The 21,595-nt window shown below is 39.8% G+C and overlaps 1 protein-coding gene across 1 annotated transcript in view; it reads left to right on the top strand.

Moving 5' to 3' along the window:
- IL26 (interleukin 26) overlaps positions 1 to 2,187 on the top strand; it is a 30,619-nt gene extending 28,432 nt beyond the window's left edge. The window contains exons 4-5 of the mRNA XM_054444759.1: positions 1,453 to 1,518; positions 1,605 to 2,187. Of these exons, the coding sequence (XP_054300734.1) occupies positions 1,453 to 1,518; positions 1,605 to 1,691 (153 nt within the window). The 3' untranslated portion in view covers positions 1,692 to 2,187. The remainder of the gene's footprint in view (positions 1 to 1,452; positions 1,519 to 1,604) is intronic.
- Positions 2,188 to 21,595: the final 19,408 nt, after the last annotated feature.

The following is a 21,595-nucleotide window of genomic DNA, read 5'->3' as shown; positions in this document are numbered from 1 at the left end:
TTTTAACTCTTATCTTTAACTGTTAGATAGTGACACTATTTTGTCACGAGCATAGGACTTCCTGTGGGATGTTAGGTGAGTGACTTAACTACCTGGGCCTTGGTCTCCCTTTCTGCAAAGTGCAAACAATCGGCCTATTCAATCTCCTTGGTCTATTCCAGTGCTAAAAGTTTTATGAGTAAAAACTAAGTAGATAAATTAGGCATTTTCACATTTTCTTTCCTTTCTTTTCTTTTATTAGTCCTATAGAAATTTGTGGGAGAATAGAGTAGATATTAACTTTCTCCTGTTTGACGCCCAGGTGATTCCTGTGCTCAGATACGGTTTGAGAATTCACTTGCACAAAGCAGACTGGTAGTTTCCCCTGGCCAGCCAGCCTACAAGCCAGCTGCTCAAGATACTAGCCTGCTGCTTCTCCTAATTTAGAAAGTAATATTAATGTCCTAGGTGCCTTCTCCTTGTAGTCTACACTGAACATTGTTCTGTGCTTTGTACATGACAGGCAGAGTGATTTTTTAAAAGGTAAATTTTTTTCTTATCATTCTCACGTCTTTCATGTTTCCCACATTTCTCTTGCTTAATTGCTCCAGCCATGCTTGCTTGCTTTCTTTCAGTTTCTGGAAAGAACTGAGCTTTCTCTTGCCTCGGAGGAGCATAATTTCCTCTGCCTGAGTTACTCTCTTGTGTCTCCTCCCCAACTTCCTCTCTCCTTTCCTCAGTTTCTCATATAGCCTGTGCCTTCCCATTTCTGTTATCTCAACTTAAATGTTGATATGGTTTGGCTCTGTGTCCCCATCCAAATCTCATCTTGAATTGTGATCCCCAAATGTGGAGGGAGGGACCTGATGGGAGGCGACTGGATCATGGGGGAAATTTCTCCTGTGCTGTTCTCATGACAGTCAATGAATTCTCACGAAATCTGATGGTTTAAAAGTGTGGCACTTCCCCCTCTGCTCACTCTCCTGCTGCCATGTAAGATGTGCCTTGGTTTCCCTTCACCTTCTGCCGTGATTGTAAGTTTCCTGAGGCCTCCCTAGTGATGCAGAACTGTGAGTCAATTAAACTTCTTTTCTTTATAAATTACCCAGTCTTGGGTAGTTATTTATAGCAGTGTGAAAATGGGCTAATACAAATATCATTTTTCAAAAGACCCCTCCTTGACCACCCAATTGAAGGTAGGTGGTTCCTATAAATCCCTGTCATAGAGCTTTGAGAGTTGCTAACACAGCTTTAATTGTAATTTGTAAATTTTTATTTTTGTTTTATTTGTCATCTGCTTTCCCATGAAACTTTAAGCTCTGTGAGGAAAAAGATCATGCATTATTTATTTTGCCAGTGCATATCTAGTGCTCAGCACATAATACCTGCTCTATAAATATTTGTTGAATGAATGAAAGAGTATCATTAATGCCTCTTCAACAATATTATCTGTAATTACTGTTGATTTCTTAGATTTCCTGTGCATCATCAGCTAGAGAGATGAAATCCATTACCAGGATGAAAAGAATATTTTACAGGGTAAGAATTCTAAATCCTTATATTAAAAAACTTTGTTTTTTAAAATATGAAAAATTTATTCTCTTATATCTGTACTTTATCTGCAGATTGGAAACAAAGGAATCTACAAAGCCATCAGTGAACTGGATATTCTTCTTTCCTGGATTAAAAAATTATTGGAAAGCAGTCAGTAAACCAAAGCCAAGTACATTGATTTTACAGTTATTTTGAAATACAGTAAGAACTGCTAGAAATATGTTTATAACAGTCTATTTCTTTTAAAAACTTTTTAACATAATACTGACAGCATGTTAGGTGATTCAGAATAGACAAGAAGGATTTAGTATTATAAAGTTTTGGATATAAGTTGTCACTAATTTGCACATTTTCTGTGTTTTCAAATAATGTTTCCATTCTGAACATGTTTTGTCATTCACAAATACATTGTGTCAACTTAATTTAAAGTATGTAACCTGAATTAACTCATGTAATATTTGTGTGTGGAGGGGGATGTGGGGGGTGGAGGGGGAATGACAGATTTCTGGAATGCAATATAATGTTACTGAGACTTAAATAGATGTTATGTATATGATTGTCTATTTAAGTGTTTGAAAATTGTTAATTGTGCCCAGTGTGAATTTAGTACTTAACACATTTTGATTTTAATTAAATAAATTATGTTTCTTTCTCCTGGGTGTCCTTTTCATGACAGCATGCTAGAATTTCATGGAGTGCAAGGGGTAACTACAAGATAACAGCAAATAAGATGCACAAAGTAACTAATGCTTGGAATGATTTACCAGGAATGCCTTTGACAGGAAACTCAAGCCACTAACACCACAAGCAACCAAGATCAAATGATGCTGAATCTTGATAACACACCTTCAGGGTGCCGTACAACTAGGAAAGTTCATAGAAGCCAAATAACAGTCTAAATGCAGTTCAAATTCCACCGCAGTCAACTTTTCATAATGTCTAAAAACCCCATCTACATACTTAGCCCTTCAGTTAAATGAGTAATATGGCCTAATCATTGTTTTGCATTAAAGGGACTCTGCTCAGTGCTATTGGCATACAGCATGGAAAACAGGAATAGTTTCTGATGGCACATCCTGGGCCACCAGCCAATTCATTCCCACAAGGCTTTCATTGTGACCCTGCTGCACGCTGACAATTCTGGGACTTGGCACCTTTTGTATTAATAGGTGGGACTTCACCAAGGTCTTCATGGATGTGTCTCTGGAAGCTTTTCTCTTCATTGCTTTCCCACCACCTAGTTCTTTGTTTCAGTCATGGGGTCATTAGGCTGTTCCCTAGGAACTACCCTCTCTTGATTGATTTCATATTCCAAAGTGATCCCTTTCTGCCTTTCCCCATCAACACACTGTGGTACCATGTCTGATCTCTTCTGAGGATGTCATTCCTAGGCAAGTATACAGGACAGGAAAGGTGTGGTGAGCTGCAGGGCATTGGTGAGGGGAGACTGGAGGACTCTCTTCATCTTGCTTTTTACCCAGAGCTTTCTGGGCAGGCTCCTGGGCCATCAGCAGCAGGGCAGTCTTCTTTCCTGAGAAACATTAGGAAGAGCTGGAATCTGGGGGATCAGGAACCTGCTCCCTGGCTTTGCCAAGGACTGGGGAAGATGAGGCACTGACAGCCTTTTCCTGATCCACTTTTAGGGCTCTCAGCATTTTCCAGGATTCGGCACCACTGGCAGCTCAGTTGAAGTGTGCCGGACTTCCACGAAGGCCAAAGTAGCCCCCAGTCTTGGTCACAAACCATTCTTAAGCTGTCCCATTACTTGGTGTCTCCAGACATGAGAAGGGCTGAGAAACATTCATTTGCCCAGTCAGCAAAGAAATATTTATTATGGGGGCTTTAGATTCTTAGGAGTAAAATTTCATTTGCCTCCCCAGTGTTGCTGGGTGATTGAATTTAATATTTGTTTGTTTGATTGTTTCCCAAGTTCTTTGGTTTTCCAGAACAGTCAAGAGGTTGCTAAACTCAGTCAGGAGCAATAGAGGAATTTAAAAGCCACCATTGTGTGAAAAATCAATATCCAAGTGCTGGTGCCTATTCACAAACTTCTCAGATGCCAGGGGCAAAAGCACAGTTTTTGTGTGCTTGAGTAAGGACTGGTATATTGAAAGGGCAGCAAGAGAGAAGCTGTATTCTTGTGCACAGTGGGGACACTGTGTCTTGGTGGTGCTGCTGTGGGCTCAGGGGTGAAACCCTCTGATTTACAGGCCCCACTCTGGATTTTATCAGAACCAGGGATGATGACATGTTGGGAAATGGCTGCACATCCCTGAACCCACATGATCTGCTGTATAAACCTTAAACCCATTTAGCATTTGTAGGAGGTGATCCCTTTTGGTAGATCCCTCTTGGATGAAACAAAGAGCCTAAGTATCCCATTAAGATGTTTTGTCTGGCCGTCTCTTGCTGCTTCTCTCTGCCATGTGAGGACACAGAGAAAAGACAGAAACATAAAAAAAATTTTTAAAAGATACTTTTGTCTGTCAACCATTATATCAGGCCTGGCTCAGGGTAGAGCAGAAGGAGCTTGAGTACCAGTGAGTAGCATGGAGTGTTGCAAAGAACCCTCAGCAGGGTTGAGAGACCAGGCCAGCCCCCATTTCCTTCAGGTCTCTGTGGCATCATCAGTGGGTCACCTGCACAAAACAGTGACACCCCAGCCCCCCACCAACCCCTGCTCGCTTTTCTCTAAACCACTCCTCTCCTGCTGGCATGCTTTGTTTGTTTATTGACCGTCTCTACTACATCAGAATATTGGCTCTGGAGGGCTGGGCTTTTGTCTGTTTTATTCTCTCTAGGGCCCCCAGCACCCAGAGCAGGCCCCGAACCCTGAGGAATGGAATATATCAGTGCTTCCTGACTTTAATTCTCCAAGTGCACTTATACTCTTATTTGTGTAACAATGAATTTAAATTAACATATTATTTTATTTGGCCCAACTAAAGCATAAATAAATATGTGACTTTAAAAATAGATAACTTACACAAATACATTCCTAACCAAAACACGTTTATATGTGTACATATAGAATCATTTTGCAAACCCTGGGCAGAACGTGTCTCACACATTGGGAAACACTGCATTATAATGAATTTCCACTGCCTCATTCTGCCTCAAACTTAGAAATATATGAAATTAGAACCAGATCATTTTAACCTGCCCACAGATACCAGTTTAGAAAAAGTCAAGCCACGTTGTTCAGGTTTCAAAATGGTTTCAGAGCTCCCGTCATTTTTTCCGGAGATGGAGGGACGAAAGCACACTCACCCAGTCAGTCACTCCATGGTTCTGATGACTGTGGCTTTTGACAGAGGGTGCTAGGATAGTGGCACGACCCTCGTCCTTCTCCCTCAGCCCTGGTCAAGAGGTCATGGTGGATACAGCTCGAAGGGAGGGAAGCTACAGGAGTTCGTGAGGCTTGTGGATTGTTCAGATGCGCACAAAGGGGTAGGAACAAAAAGTGAAAGCTCAGTCAGGCTGAGCTGGAGTAGCAGCAGAAAATCTCAAAAATAGGCCGGGTGTATTGGCTCATGCCTGTAATCCCAGCACTTTGGGAGGCCGAGGTGGGCCGATCACCTGAGGGCAGGAGTTTGAGACCAGCCTGGCCAACGTAGTGAAACCCTGTCTCTACTAAAAATACAAAACTTAACCAAGCTTGGTGGCGCACGTCTGCAATCCCAGCTACTTGGGACTGAGGCAGGAGAATCGCTTGAACCCAGGAGGTGGAGGTTGCAGTGAGCCAAGATCGTGCCATGGCACTCAAACCTGGGCGACAGCGAGACTCTGTCTCAAAACAACAACAACAACAACAACAACAACAACAAACTCAAAAGCAGATGCGGAACTGTGCTGTGAATTACTGTTCATCATGAGAATTCATAAGAATGGATGTCCTTCACTACGGCTGTGAGTTATGAACTAAAATGAAAACCAGTCGATTCTATAAATATTTATTGAATGTTCTGCTAGTCATGCAGTCATGGCTGAGGTGTAATGATAAATAAAACTCATAGTTTCTCCCTAGCAATTTAGAAACTAGGAAGGAAGATACATATCAAAGACAATTAGTGCAATGCAAGCGATCATGGAGACATTTGCAAAGTGCAGCAAGGTGGAGGTCTGCACTTTGCCGAGGAGGTGAGCCTTGAGAAAACATCCTTTAAGACTCAGCTCAGGTGTCACCTCTTCCAGCAACCCTTCCTTGATCCCTCCACTTCTAGGCTGGCTTAGATGCACCTTGCAAAGCACATCTTCAGAATAGCACTTACAACCTTGTGTTGTAATTTTGTTTGCTGCTTGAGGGGGGATCAGAGCTAAAGAAATAGTTTAGGATGACTCTAGGTTTCAACATTTCCTACTAATTTGAAGTAAATAAAGATGCAAAAATGCATTGAAATGAGAGTCTAGCATCTCATTTGGCCAAATGCAGAAATGCCTTGAAATGTGGACTTTATAGAAGCCTGGCATGTCATAATTTAAAAAGACCAATAAGGCTACATTGTCCAACTTTGCATCTTATACCAGAATCTCCTTCCTAACACTGTCCCCATCTAACTTATGCTTGACCACTTACAATTAAGAAAGACTAGTGACCTCTTGAAGAGCCCTCGCTAACTCCAAATAATCCTGCCTATTAGAAAATTATTCATATTAATCTGAAATCTGTCCTCCTGAAATTTATATATATTTTCCTAGTTACAAACCTATAGTTTCCTATATTACAAAAAGTAATATTTGTTGTAAAACTGAAATAACACCAAGGTATATAAACTAATCATAGCTCACTGCTTTTCCACTTCTACTTTCCCAAGTGAGCCAATGATGGCAGTTTGTGGGGATTTTTCCATAATTTTTCCAAGAACAATATAAATATATGTTCATATAGAGTATCTTTCACTTTTTTAGAAACAAAAATGTTATCATATCATTTATTCTACCCTTCAACTAGCTCTTTCCATTTAACACATCAGGAACATCCTTCCAGGTATGTAAATGTGTGTATACACATGTCTGGGTGTGCATGCATGTATATGCATATGGGCAGATATAAAAATATATTTTTATATAAAAATAAAAATGTCATATAAGCTATTAATTATATATTTTGCAAATATAATGTATTTTATTTATTCAGTAGTCCCAGTTAATTTCAGTTTTTTTCATATAGCACAGGCTGTGTAAATGTGTGTCCTAATCTGTGCTCTTATTTTTACAGAAATGCTTTCTAGAAGCAGGATTGTGGGATCAGAACATATGCCAAATATTGCCAAAGTACTTTAATAACTATTTCATTGCTAATTTTTCCCCACATTCTTTCTTGCTAAAACTGGATATTATCAATAGTTGAATATTTTTGCCGGTCTGGTGGCTGCAAATTATATCATATTGTTTTACTTTGCATTCCCCTTAAAGCTTGTTAAATTGATCACTTTTATATGTAGATTCTATTTACATTTTTATTTTTTGAGACATGCCCCCAAATGTCCTATGGGCCATTTATTTAATAAGTTTGAAATCTTACCTGAATCTAATTTCAAATGGTACAATGAAAGTAAAATGTAATCAAGTTTAACATTTCAAATAATCAATAGAGAGAAACACGCCCTGGAAAGGCACATTGTGCAGTCCCTCCACCGCCTTAGTATCTCTCAGGAAGAGATTGCTGTGAGGATGGCTTCTCCTTGCATCCCCCAGCCTAGACTGGGGAGTGCTCCACACCAGCTCTTGCTGCTTTGGGTATCCAAGGGAGAGGGAGAAACCCACCATGAACGTAAGCATTTGCACCTGTTGTGGGAGGTAGACGTGGAGACTGAGAATCCTGTAGGGTTAAGGCAAGCCCCTCACTTGCCTATTCAGGACCTGCTCAAAGCTTCTCCAAACTCCCTCTGCTTCCCACTCCTGCAAAACAAGAGGGCAGATCATCCTACTGATTTGGGATGAGAAATACTTGTGCTACTTTCCCATTAATTAACTTCAATCCATTAACTCCCAGCAGCTTTTAAGGATGAGAGATGTTGCCCTGGTGTCTTCGGGAGCCCGCTCTTCCCCCTCCATTAAATACCTTGGTGTATCACTGGTTTTATGTTTTTAACTTCTTATGAAAAAATGCTTCATAAATAAAGGTACTTGGTATAAATAAATTCTTCATAAATAAAGATAGATAAAAGTATCTGAGAGATATGGCTATCCTCTTTAAAACTGCAAACCTTTTACCATGACATTTCACATCTCATTTTTCCCTCTCCAAAACATGTATCACATTCTAACATACTATATAAACTACTTACATGTTATTTCCATTTAGTATTGTCTGCCTTCTTCTACTAGAATTTAAATTTCATGAGGGGAGGGACTTTCATATGTTTTGTTCACTGTTGTATGTCTAGTATCTAAACAGTGCCTTACACAAGCATGTGCTCAATAAACTTCTCTTGAATGAGTAAATAAGTGGACTCTGTGTTCAAATGTAAGGGGAAAGAACAAGAGAACCCCATTGCCAAGGATGCTAAAAATTCCAACCGTGGCTGGTTCCTAATCTCACCCTCTATGACAGGATAGAGACTCTTGTAAGTGGTAGGTAAAATGGCTCCCAACCATGTAGTCACATATCCTTTAAACAGAACTATTTTCAAAGTGGTTGGTTCAAATGAGACTCTAATGTTTTCTATTTTCCATTTACCCATATCATTTATGATTTAGTCCTTTTAGATTAGGCTTAGAGTGGCTTAGATGAGAAGGTATATTTGGGGGTTAGACATGGACAACCACAAGTGTCATTAACTTTTGCATAATAAGATGACCTTTTGAGACTTTTTTTGGAACTGGTGAGAAAGCATTCTCTTCACAGAAATTAGGTCCCTTTGGTACTTTTTAGTCATTTTCAAAATTTGGTAATAATTTCCTGCAAGGTACAATGCATAGAGGATGGTCGAGTCCCAGCTTTTCATCCATATGTTGTGGTTGGGAGACTACTCTAGGGTCCTCTAGTCACAATGATTGGTGAAGATTCAGGAATGGGCCTATGACCCAACAAGGCCCAATCAGAGTGGATTCCAGGATTTATAAATGAGTTCTGGAAAAAGAGTCTTTCTCTTTTCTATGAACTATAAGCTTGGAAGAGTATTGGTTGGAATTGCTGCAGCCATCTTGCCACCATGAGGACACAGACTGGCTGAGAATCAAGCCAACATGTTAATCACTCAGTTCTGAAAATCCACACTCTCCTCTGGGATTCTTTCTGCCTCACTTAGATGCTGCTTCTTGATCTTGCAAGTGAGTTTCTTCTCTATCAGAACACTACAGATTGGAGGACTCAGGGCTAGTTGTGGCTTCTTGTAATCTTCATGTACTCTATTGCGCTTGATACAGCTAATTCAACCCCATGGCTTTAAATACTATCAGTGTGCTAATGTCTCCAGGGTTGACCTAGTCCCTGAATTCCATGCTCACACATTCAATTATGTACTCGGTATTTCCATGTAAGACATCTCAAAAACAATATGTCAAAACCAGAAAATTTGTTTCTCCTTCTAAAATTAGTTCATTCTCTAGTATTCCACAACCTGGTAATACAAAACATAAAGATATCATGGTTAAGCACACAGACTCTGAAGCCGATAAAGCTTCACATAGAGGCTGTAATTTAACAACAAAGTGAGGTTAATCTGTTCGTCCCTCCCTTCCCTTGTCTGTACAATAGGGATGAGAATAGTACCTATCTTGTAGGGTTGTTGTGAGGTTTAAATAAGGTAATATATGTAAAGAGGTTAGAGCCATGACTGCTATATAATAAAAACTTTATACGCATAAGTTGTTATTATTATATGATAAATTGTCACCTCCTCAATTGCTAGGGCCATTTTTGCAATTACAAGGATTTTTTACTTCTTCTTTTCCCTCATATCCCTAACCAAATTCATCAGCATATTCTTGCAGTTCTACCGCCCCAATATATCTCAAATCCTTCTGCTTCTCCTATCCCCATTAGTATACCCTGGCCCAGGTCACTGCCATGTCTCACCTGGACACTGGAAGAGTCCTCCTTCTAACTGGTCTCATTGTTTCCACTCATACCTTGCCCCTGAATCCAGCTTCATTGAGCTTCTAGAGAGAACTAAAGAAGTGTAAATGAAAGCATATCCCTTCCTGTTTGATGCCTTTTAATGGCTTCTCTTGCCCTGAGAATAAACCTTATTATCTGGCCAAGAAAGACCTACATTAATTGCCTAGCCTTTCTCTCTGACCTTGTCTCCTGGCCTGTGTTGCCTCTTAGCTGACCTTTCTGCTTCTGAAAAGTGCAAGTTCAGCTCTGTCTTGGGCATTTGTAGATGCTAGCTCCTCTCCCTGGAGTACCCTTCCCCAGTCAGTTCCTTTCATTTACGTGTCAGCTCAAGTGTCTCTTCCTTTGACATGACGTTCCCGACCCAGCTGAGGAAGGATCTCCATCCACTCCTAGTAATTCCAAATCACCTTGGTTATTTCCTTCATATTATCCTCATGCTTTGAAATTGTCTTGTTTCTTTGTTGATTTCCTTGTTTATTATCTTCCTTTCTTTGACTCTACTAAAATGTAAGCTTCATGAGAAGAGAGGTCTCGTGCATATTGTCTGTGGCTCTACCCATCTATTCATTTTTGCCACCTCTCATATTCTCACTCCCATCCCTAGTCAAATGAGATTCCTTCTCTGGATTCTTCTTGTTGCCATGATACCTGTTAATACTTGTAGAATGCCACTTGTCACACTGTTGAAACCTTGGACTCCCTTGTCTGATGCTCCCACCAAATCAAAGGCTCCTTGAGAGCAGGGATTGTACCTTGTTGATCTTTGTATTGCCAACATTTAAAGGACAGCTTAGAACACAATAGGGGCTCAAAAGAGTCTAGTGGATGAATTAAGCATGATTTATTACATGCAGCAGAAGTTTTGTCAAGTTTGTCAGAATGAAAAGAGGCATTATCAGTTCTTTGAGGATAAAAGTAGTAATTCTCATATTAAAAGATGTTTTGAGGACGATTCTCGCTATTAATCTGTGGCAGAAGACTGCTTTGAGGAAGATGGCATACGTTTGCTTTTTCTCCATATCTCTGGAAAGATGTTAACTCTTATAGACAGCTATTTATTTCTTTTAACCACTTGTAATTTTCCACTCAACAACTTCTAAAAGTGGTAGTAGAAGTATGTTTTATTAGTTTCAGAATAGATTGTTTTAAAGAGTCTGGCTCCATTTTTGGAAAGGTTGAGTTTATAACTTATTTTTAGAAATTTCTGTTCTTAAAATATAAAATAGCTCTGTTTGTTGATGGTGCTTAATCTATTTTACTGCTATTCTGCTTTTCCCACAACTGTGCTTTCTAAATTCTGACACATTGCATGATCCTCAGAAATATATTGGCTGTGGCCATTTGGTTAAATGCATGGCCTAACATGTTGTTTTCACCAGACCAATCACCAGCTGGGTAATGATACAGATTATATTATCACAGAGCAAAATGGCCTATGGGGCACTTTGGGTGCACTGTTTTCTTAATCCTTAAAATAATCCCGTGAGGCAGCATGAGCATTTTTTCACTTGTTAGCCTGACATTCAGGGAGTCCTTATCTGGCCTTTTACTCTCATCAATCCTAACCTAAAATTCAGCATATAGTAGGTATTCAACAAGAGTTTGTCAAATAAATGACTGAATAAGTTTAAAAATCCATCTCTCATTACCCTTTGACATGTATGACTCCTTCAAGATCAGTCTATTTTTTTAAAAAAGCCCCCAACACGAGACAAGCTTATTTCTGCTTTCATGTCCTTCTGTGTGCCAGATTGTCCATCTGCTATGTCTTCTCTACTCTTTTATTTCAAGATAAATTATATATTTTCTTCATGATCTCCTCTGCTCTATTAAGTCTTGCATGGCCACTGTAGCCAACAATGAATATTCCCCTTTGGTTAATTTCCCAGTGTGATCAAAGATTGCCTGTAAATACATACTGAGCTTTCTCTATGTACCTGATTTTGTGGAAACTATTTACGGCTCTGCTGTTTTATTCTGATATAGCTTTCCAAGTGTTTCCTCAAATTTTACTACATTGTGTATTTTACTCATTTAGCCAACAAAGATTTATTTGTTTTACTTATTAAGTGTCAGGCTCTGTCCTAAACGTTAAACAGGTGAACATACCATTCTCGATAGGGGGACACAGAAATAAACAAAGAAGTAAACATAAAGGATGTCAGAATAACAAGAACAAACAAGCAGGAGTGGGGGGCGTTTCAAGGACTGGGGAAGGGCGGGGCTGGTTTGCTCTTAAAAAAAGGCTGATCAGGGCTGGGCACAGTGGCTCATTCCTGTAATCCCAGCACTTTGGGAGGCTGAGGTGGGCGGATCACAAGGTCAGGAGATCGAGACCATCCTGGCTAACACTGTGAAACCCCGTCTCTACTAAAAATACAAAAAACTTAGCCAGGTGTGGTGGCGGGCGCCTGTAGTCCCAGCTACTTGGGAGGCTGAGGCAGGAGAATGGCGTGAACCCGTGGAGCTTGAAGTGAGCTGAGATCACGCCACTGCACTACAGCCTGGGTGACAGAGGAGACTCTGTCTCCAAAAAAAAAAAAAAAAAGGGCTGGTCAGGAAAAAGCTCACCGATGAGGTGACATTTTTGCACAGACCTGAAGGATCCTTACAATGACTAAGGAGTACAGAGTAAAAAGATTATTGATTTTGGTTTTGTAATTTATATGGATGTAGAAACAGGCTTGGGGATATTAAATATTTTTAGTAGCATCACATAATTATCATGAAAGAAGTTAAAGCCATAATCTAGAAGATTTTACAATTCTCTGAGTCACCTGTTGTGCCTTATTTTCTCTCAGGTAAGCCTCTTAGTTACCTGGTTACTTTTAACAAATGGGAGAAACAACTTCTTAACTATGGAAAATTATGTTCTTTTGATTTACCAAATTATTTATCAATATATGCAGTGAATATATTTTCTGAATTAAAAATTGGGCAACAAACTCTGAAAAGTTCTAACATGCTCAGAGGGACAATGGGACCACATAATTGAAGTTGGCACCAAACCATGAATATATGGTCATCATAATAATATAGATGCCTTGGACATAACAGCAAGCACTAACCACAAAGTAATGGTGTACTTTGCCCATAAGAAAGAAACAAATGTGTGATTGAAATCAGCTTTTCTCACTCTGTTGCACGGAATATATAGTATTTCCTCAACATATTATTAGTTTTCCTGTTTTAAACTTACAAAAGTGTTTTCTTATTTAACAAGTTTAAGAAAATGGTGCAAACTATATTTTCTGTGTGGAGAATTATAATGCCCGTTAGAATGTTACAGGTTGGAGAAGTTCCACATTAAAACAACTCTTTAACTTTGTTTAATATGAGTTTCTAGAAGATTGTTTCTTCCAAGAATACATTGGCCTTGTAGGCACTTAGTCAAATCAAATGTCTTTGTTACCTAGAAAACAGTTTGGAAAACACCAATTCACACAAATGGTTATCTTGAGATGAAGCAGAGCTAGAAAAGTGTATCATTAATGAAGAAGAAGAAAAACAACAACTACTGGATTTCTCTTCAAAGAATAAGAAAAACATTTGAGGAAGCAAAATGCTGATATGATATGTATGTTTGGAGGATATTAGAAGAGATTTTAATAAGTATATAGATAATAACTTTTATGTTTGCTATTTGTATTTATTGAAACAAAGTGAATGTCGTAAGTGTGAAATGCACTGAAGAGACATCACAGATTGCTGCTTCCTGCTCACCTCATCTACTGAAAAAAACATGGTGTTTCACCACAGTGACTTGCCTTTACCCACAAGTGAGGAACTCAGTTTTATTTCCTAGATAAAATGGAAGTGCCAACGATATTCACTTTTTTTCTGTTCATCTGTAACATCTTGGGAATGACCAATGACACTTTCCTACTGAGAAAGAAAATTTTCATGGTAGTAGTAACCACAGATTCGGATGATGACTCACATTATTACATTAGTAACATCTTTTGTTCTATACTCCACACAAGGAAAAAAGTGCTGAATGCAAAACCACAACCTCAGCTGTCGGTGGAAATGATAGTTAATGGTGCTTTGCTGCTACACTGGGGGCCAATTCTTGGTAGAGAGGATTATCTTGAATGTGGTTTCTAAATCAATAGATAAGTATGAATTGTGGCACAAATTATATGATATAATTGATTATCATACTTTTAAAATAGTTTGAATCTTTTTTGTAAGAGAAATCTGGTTGTAAATTATATTAAAAATAAAATTTTATCAATAAATATATATGTAGATATATAAGTTATAAACAACTCAGAAGGCCCCTAGATATGGAATCAATTAATGCTTTCTATAAGTTATTTCAAAGGCTACTCTAAATTATAGTGGGAATAATTTTGGGCATCAGAGTACGAATTTGGAAATCCTAAAGCCTATATTAGAGAGTTATGATAATCAAAATGGCCAAGACAAGTCCTAGGAGATAATAGCATTTAGTTGAGTGCCTTTAAGAAAATCTAGATTTGTCAAATAGTTGGTCAATTTTCACAAACATAGCTGAAACAAAATATATTTCGAATAATATAGGCTTTCTGTGACCATTTCTACACTTGTAAAGTTCAGTGTCTAAAAATGTTGGGATGACCTTTTTTCCCCTCAAGTATCACTTAAAAGAAAGCTTTTAGGCATATAATTCACTTAGATTTTAAATTTATCAATAGTTTTTAAGATAATCTTCTCTGAGAGTGTTGTCAAGGTAAATTCTAAAATGTATTGTTTTAAATTTGTCATGTAACAGGACATTTTACTTCAGAGCTCACAATTGGTGACCATAATATAAAATGTAAAAGAAAAATAAATCCTTTACTACTATTCTGTAGTGTGGATTTATTAGTGTCACCACTGAAGCAGCTACAGATAATGATGCTGCCAACAGAAATTTTAGGTGGATTGCGACAAGCATTTCGAAGCAAGTTTTGCCTATTTTTCATAAGCAAATTTCCCGAATAATAAATCAATACTCCTTTAAGTGGCCCATTCCTTTCTTTTTGGATAATGATTTTGAAGGAGAGCTTTCTAAGACATATTACAGAAGTTCCTCTTACAATAAGTTTACTCTACGTCTCTGAACTTCAGTTTCCTCCTCACTGAAATGAATACTTTCAATTCAGAGACTCCTAAATTCCCTCCTAGCTCTCATATTTCTTCCTGGCTATAGGCATGTTGGTGTGTGAGCATGGGTCATACCCACTTCTTCCTTTCTGTGTGTGGTTTCTCTTTCATAGGAGCCCTTCTTCCGATGGCCTCATCTGTTGGTATTTATGCAGACTTGGACATCCTTTTCCCCAGGGTTTCCTGAAGGAGCCCAGAGCTCTTATTCCTCTGGGAAATAAGACCATCGCTCCCTCAACCTCCTGGTAACCACAGGCCGGATTGAAGAAGGGACCCGTAACTTTGTGTCCCTGGTAGGATCTTCAAAGTTCACAGCCTCCCCATCACTCTCAGCTTTGAGACTACCAAGGATAATCCCATGATGCTCTTTATGGTTGTTTAGGACGGAGGGCCCAAGAAGCCCAGGACATCCAGGTGACCCCTCCGTCCCAAGGCTTTCATTTCCGTGATGGCACTGCACTTCCTTTTCCCTCACTTCATCTTCCACCTATCTCCAGCTTCTGAAACCCTTTCAATGTGTACCCTGAACTCACTGTCAGTCACCAGCAAGATCCCTTGTATCTTTAACACTTTCTCTGAACTTTGCTTTCTTACTGTAACTGACCTGACTGTCCCTTGGAGACCTGGTTCCTTTGCAGATTTCTCTAGATGCATCTGTCTTTCTTCCCTTTTCTTTTGCACCTCGGGCATGTAGGTGGAGGTTGTTTAAGTACCATTCTTGGGTTTCATCAAGGCACACCCCATTCTCCCTCTCTTCTTCTTGAAACTCTTTAGTGTCTTCCTGCTTTAAATATCCTATCATCAGACTACATTATCCACTAATCCCCATGGTCATCTTGTATTGATCCCTCAGGTGCTCCTCCTCATTCTAGAAAGATTTTACCTATTGCTCACTGTCACACTCTCCAACACCACCTCATATCATACACTTCAATATGTGTACATATGCTACTTCAAACATGCTGGTCTCTCCATTCCTGATCTCCCTTCCACTCAGATCTTGCCCTTTATCTTACTTTAGCCAATTCTTCCCATTGGGAGGATCCTAGAACTTGCATTGTAATAGCAATAGCCCCCATTCCCCACATTATGTCAATGACATGACTCCTACTCTATGACTTTTCAGCTTGCCCTTTCTATAACCCACTCTAGCTATCATTAAATTCCGATGGAATTGAAAAAAACCGTTATTCCTAGCATCCTTTCACTGTTCCTCTCCACTTTATGTCTTTACTTCTCTCATTATCGATCCTCAATTCCATGGTCTGTCATTTGTTCTTGTCTTCCTTCATTGTATTCTCCTGGAAAAACTCCAATCAATCATGGCTAAATCCAACTCTCTGCTGTCTACCCTGAGCTTTGCACCTGATGACAGTTTCTTAAGTTGTAGTGGAAATACTTTTAAATAGGATTCACATTACAAACTAAAGTTATCAAGTCCTGGCATGTGCCAGTAAGGATGATTATCGTCATCAACAACATCCTAGGTCACTGTATGCCTGGTAGAGCTCTAAGTGTTTCATAAACGTCAACAACACTTTATTTATTTATTTATTTTTTGAGACAGGGTCTCACTCTGTTACCCAGGCTGGAGTGCAACCTCACCATCTCAGCCTACTGCAGTCTCGACTTCCTGGGCTCAAGTGATCCTCCCACCTCAGCCCCCCAAGTAGCTGGGACTACAGGTGCAAGGCACCACACCTGGCTAATTTTTGTATTTTTTGTTGAGACAGAGTTTTGCCTTGTTGCTTAGGCTGGTCTCAAACTCCTGAGCTCAAGTGATCCACCTGCCTTGGCTTCCCAAAGTGCTAGGATTACAGGCATGAGTCACCCAACAACACTTATTCTTTACAGCAACTCTATAGGATAGGTGCTATTTTCTTCCCTACTTTTAATTGAGAAAAGTAAGATCCTAAAAAGCTAAGTAACTTGCCCATTGTCACACAATTAGTGAAGATGGAGCTAGGATTTGAACCAGAGTTTTTTGTCTGGGCTTTAAATTGCTACCCCCTACTGCCTCCTGACTTAGGATTCACTCAAAAAAAAAAAAAAAAAAAAAAAAAAAGCACGAATCAAACAAAAAGAAAAGAAAAGAAAAAGATAGTTAGATGTACTTGTGTAACAATATTATGTTAAGTGAAACCGTGTAAGGAGCCAGCATGCCAAGTACTTCGAGCAGGCTCCCTGAAGGTGGTTTCTTCGAGTTATCTTTATGTGTAGCCACATAAACTGATGTGGAGTTTATGCTCCACAAACTCACTGTGCAGATCCTGAGACCTCTTCCCTATTTCTCTGGCTTTGCCCTCCTTGCTGGTGTGGAACTTTTCTCCCCATTCTTGTCAGGAGAGATCTGTGAGCACAGCATTCCCAATCTCCCTCCACCCTCTCCTTCACTTTGCCCTGGGTGGAGTGACTCTTCTGCCTGCTGTGTTTGGGAGGACAAACAGGGCACATGTACCCCGCCCCTTCCACATCTCTCTGCTTTTCCTCCTGGGAGTGACCACCTGTGGGGAGCACTGGCTTTGTCCTTCTCCCCCAGGGTCTTGGAGAGGGTGTCCATCCTGTCCAGCACCAGAAGTTGGTTAAATATTAAATTCTGAGGTTCAGTTTTAAGACCCCCATTTGCCCACAAATTAGAGCTACAGTCACTGTTATTTGCTTTATCAGAAAGAGGATAATACTTTGCTTTTCCATTTGTTTCACTCTTTGTCTTATTTTTCAATGGGCACAGAACCAAGAAGAGAAGAGAGATGTTATTTATTGGTTGTTACAGTGAACTCCAAAATTCACTCACCTTTCAGTAAGAATTTAAGCATTTCCTTTTTAGATCTCCTCCTCCTCCTTCTTCTTCTTTTCTTCCTTTTCTTCTTCTTATAGGTAATTGCACAATGAAGGAATCCTCTGTGACCATGTTTTCTTCTGCCACATGATGTCGTTGCTGAAGAGTGGCCCTACACAGTGTGATGGGTGAGGCTGGCTCAGTCCTTATATGGCTCCTGAAGCTTGCCAAGACAGGAGATTTTGGTTTCCTCATGATGAAGTGCCCAGTGTGCCCCAAGTTTATTTCCCAGCTCGCTGATTCTTTTTTTTTTTTTAAAGACAGGGTCTCATTGTGTTGCCCAGGCTGGATTTGAACTCCTGGGCCTTCATATTCTTCCCACCTCAGCCTCCTAGGTTCCTGAGACTACAGGTATGCACCACCATGCCTAGCCAACTTTGCTGTTCTTAACACTCAGCTTTTTCAGTCTTCATACCTGGCCACCTCTCAGATCCTCCTGGCCCCGGAAACTTCTTCAGAACTGGTTCCAGCATCTGGCCCCTCATGCACCCAACCATTTTCCTTTGTCTTGAGATCCATCCCTTTTAAGTAACCAAAATACAAGGGGACTGCTTATTCCTCTTATTTTGTTCTTTCTAGGTAATGGTGATATTTGCCCTATGTAAAATCTCTCTGGCTGCTCATCTGCAAAATGGAAATAAAAATAGCACCTATTTCATAAAATTGTCAGAGGGTTAAATGAGTTAATGCATGTAACTGTCATATAGTAAGCATTCATTAAATAATCTGACAATAATTGTTATTATAATATCTTGTTAGAGGAGAGGCAACGTCCTTACTCTGTAATATGTAATTGACAGAGAAACCAGCTACATGTACATGAAGGATGGTTGTAGTGGATTGAATAGGGTCCTCCCCAAATTCATTAGGGTAAACCCTAATCCAATGACTGATGTCCTTATAAGAAGAGGGAAATTTGGCATAGATACACATAAATGGATGGAAGCTGGGCATGTGAAGATGGAGGCAGAGAGTGGAGTTGTGCTGCCACAAGCCAAGGAGTGCCAAGAATAGGCAGAAGCCAGAATTGGTAAGGAAGCATTCTTCCCTAGAAGGAATCGTGGGAGCATGGTGCTACTGACACCTTGGTTTCAGGCTTCTAGCCTCCAGAACTGAGAGAGAACAAATTTCTGTTGTTTTAAGCTACCTGGTTTATGGTGATTTGTTGTGACAGCTATAGGAGAATAATGCAGTGGGAATGACAAAGTATTAGAAATTAATATTTACTAAATCAGCCGTGGAATCTCACCTATAAATATATTACCCTAATACCACTTCCATTATTAGTTTGGAAAAATAACATAAAGGTCATATTTTAAATCCTTTTGCTTTAAGCCAAATATAGTAAAGATCATCTTTCTAAATCACTCCTGCCTCCAGCATGGCTTCCAGAAAATTAAGACCTTCAGGAAATTACTTATGGAATAAGCAAGCAAGATGGTCGAAAATAAAGATGCATTATTCCCATTCATCTAGACTGGACCATGTAGGTTTATCATCTGTGATAAGTCCACACCCCAAAATGAATAAGCCGCTTGGGTTCCGTGTGCTTTGATCCTTTTACTGATGACCCCAGAAGAGTTTCCTTCGGCAGAAAGAAAGTTACCAGATGGGGAAACATCCAGGGCATGGAATGCACCACAAGTGGACTAACTCAGCCAGAAGAAACAGGAGGAAATGGAGTGCTTCAAAGGTAGGTGAAAAGTGTAAGGAGAAGCAACAGCCAAGAGTGAATGGGCTAGAGATTTACCAGTGGGCGGGATCCCGAGAGGGCAGGGACTAGAAATTGGAGGGGCCAGAGGTTTATGGAAGGCATGTTGATAGCACTGGTAAAATCATATTATATGTGTTTTATTTTTTATTTTTTGAGCACTTTAAGGTTTATAGAAAATTTGAGCAGAGTAGTGTTCTCATATCCCCCTCCCTATTTTCCCCTGTTACTAGCATCTTGCATTAGTGTAACATTTGTTACACTTGAGACAAATTTGATATGTTATTAACTAAATTTCATCGTTTACATCAGGGTTCATTCTTTGTGTTATACATTCTATGGGTTTTGATACATGTATCCACTATTACAGTATCATACAGAATAGAATTTGTCCTAAAAATCACCTGTGGTCCACCCATTCATCCCTCTCTCCTTTCCCATGAGCTCCATGACAACTACTGATATAATTAATTAATTATAGAGACAATATCTCATTCTGTTGCCAAGACTGGAGTTCAAGGGTGCGATTGATCATGGCTCACTGCAGTCTCCACCTCCTGGGCTCAGGCGATCCTGAGTAGCCTTCCAGATTGGCTTGTTTCACTTAGTAATATGCATTTAATTTTCTTCCATGTCTTTTTGTGGCTTGATAGCTCATTTCTTTTTTATCACAACATAACATTCCATTGTCTGGATGTATCAGAATTTACTTATTCCCTCACCTATTGAAGGACTTCTTTGTTGCTTCCAAGTTTTGGCAACTGTGAATAAAACTGCTATAAATAAAACATTCCTGTACAGGTTTTTGTGTGGTCATAAGTTTTCAACATATTTGTTTAGATACCAAGGAGTGTGATAGCTGCATTGTATGGCAGAACTGTGTTTAGTTTTGTAAGAAACTAACAAATTGTCTTCCAAAGTGGCTGTACCATTTTGCATTCCCATCAGCAGTGAATGAGAATTCCTGTTGCTCTACATCCTGGCCAGCATTTGATATTGTCAATGTTCTGGATTTTTGCCCTTCTAAAAAGTATCTAGTGGTTGTCTTGTTGTTTTAATTTGTGATTCCCTAATGATATATGATTTTGAGCATCTTTTTATATGCTTATTTGTGATCTGTGTATCTTCTTTGGTGATGTGTGTGTTCAGATCTTCTGCCCATTTTAAAATCAAGTTGTTTATTTTCTTATTGTTGAACTTTATGTGTTCACGGCATATTTCGGATACCAGTTGTTCATCGAATATATGTTTTGCAGATATTTTCTTTCAGCTTGTGGCTTGTCTTTTCATTCTGTTAAAAATCTCTTTTTATTTTTTTTTATCCTTTTTTATTTTTTGAGATGGAGTCTCGCTCTGTCGCCCAGGCTGGAGTGCAGTGGCGCGATCTCTGCTCACTGCAAACTCCGCCTCCCGGGTTCACGCCATTCTCCTGCCTCAGCCTCCCGAGTAGCTGGGACTACAGGCGCCTGCCAACACACCTGGTAGAGACGGGGTTTCACTGTGCCAGCCAGGATGATCTTTATCGCCTGACCTCGGCCGCCCACCTTGGCCTCCCAAAAAATCTCATATTTTTTATTCATTAATCATTTATAATAAATTGCATCTGTTATGTGCTAGGCTCTGTGCTAAATGTTGGGATTACAAAGATGAGTAAAACAAAATTCCTTGTCCTGGAAAACTTCCTAGCTTAAAACATATAAACAAAATTATAAGATAATATGATCACTACAGTGACAGAGCTATATATAATATATTAAGAGAACACAGGGGATGAGAACTGCATTCAACCTGAGTGAATCATCAAAAGCTTCCTGAGGCTGGGTGTGGTGGCTCACGCCTGTAATCCCAGCACGTTGGGAGGCGAGGCAGGCAGATCACTTGAGGTCAGGAGTTCAAGAACAGTCTGGCCAATATGGTGAAACCCCATCTCTACTAAAAATACAAAAATTAGCCCTATGTGATGGTGCATGCCTGTAATCCTAGCTACTCAGGAGGCTGAGGCAGGAGAATTGCTTAAACCCGAGAGGCAGAGATTGCAGTGAGCCAAGATTCTGCCATTGTACACCACTGCACTCCAGCCTGGGCGACAGAGCGAGACTCCATCTTAAAAAAAAAAAAAAAGCCTCCTGGAACAAGTGATGTCCAACCTGACTCTTAAAAAGTAGAAGTCATCAGGTCCATCAGCTGACAGTGGGTTCAGCAAGAGCTTGGTGCTGAAATCCAGTTGGCAACGCTGGAGTTTAAAATGGGAGTCAGAGAATGCTGAGATGAGGATGGGCGGGTAGGCAGAAGCACAGGGATGGTCTCCTGCAACAAG

Source organism: Pongo pygmaeus, chromosome 10 (assembly GCF_028885625.2).
Source record: "Pongo pygmaeus isolate AG05252 chromosome 10, NHGRI_mPonPyg2-v2.0_pri, whole genome shotgun sequence".
Lineage (NCBI taxonomy): Eukaryota > Metazoa > Chordata > Mammalia > Primates > Hominidae > Pongo > Pongo pygmaeus.
Note: the sequence above shows the minus strand (reverse complement) of the source record. Positions and strands in the feature narration are given on the sequence as shown.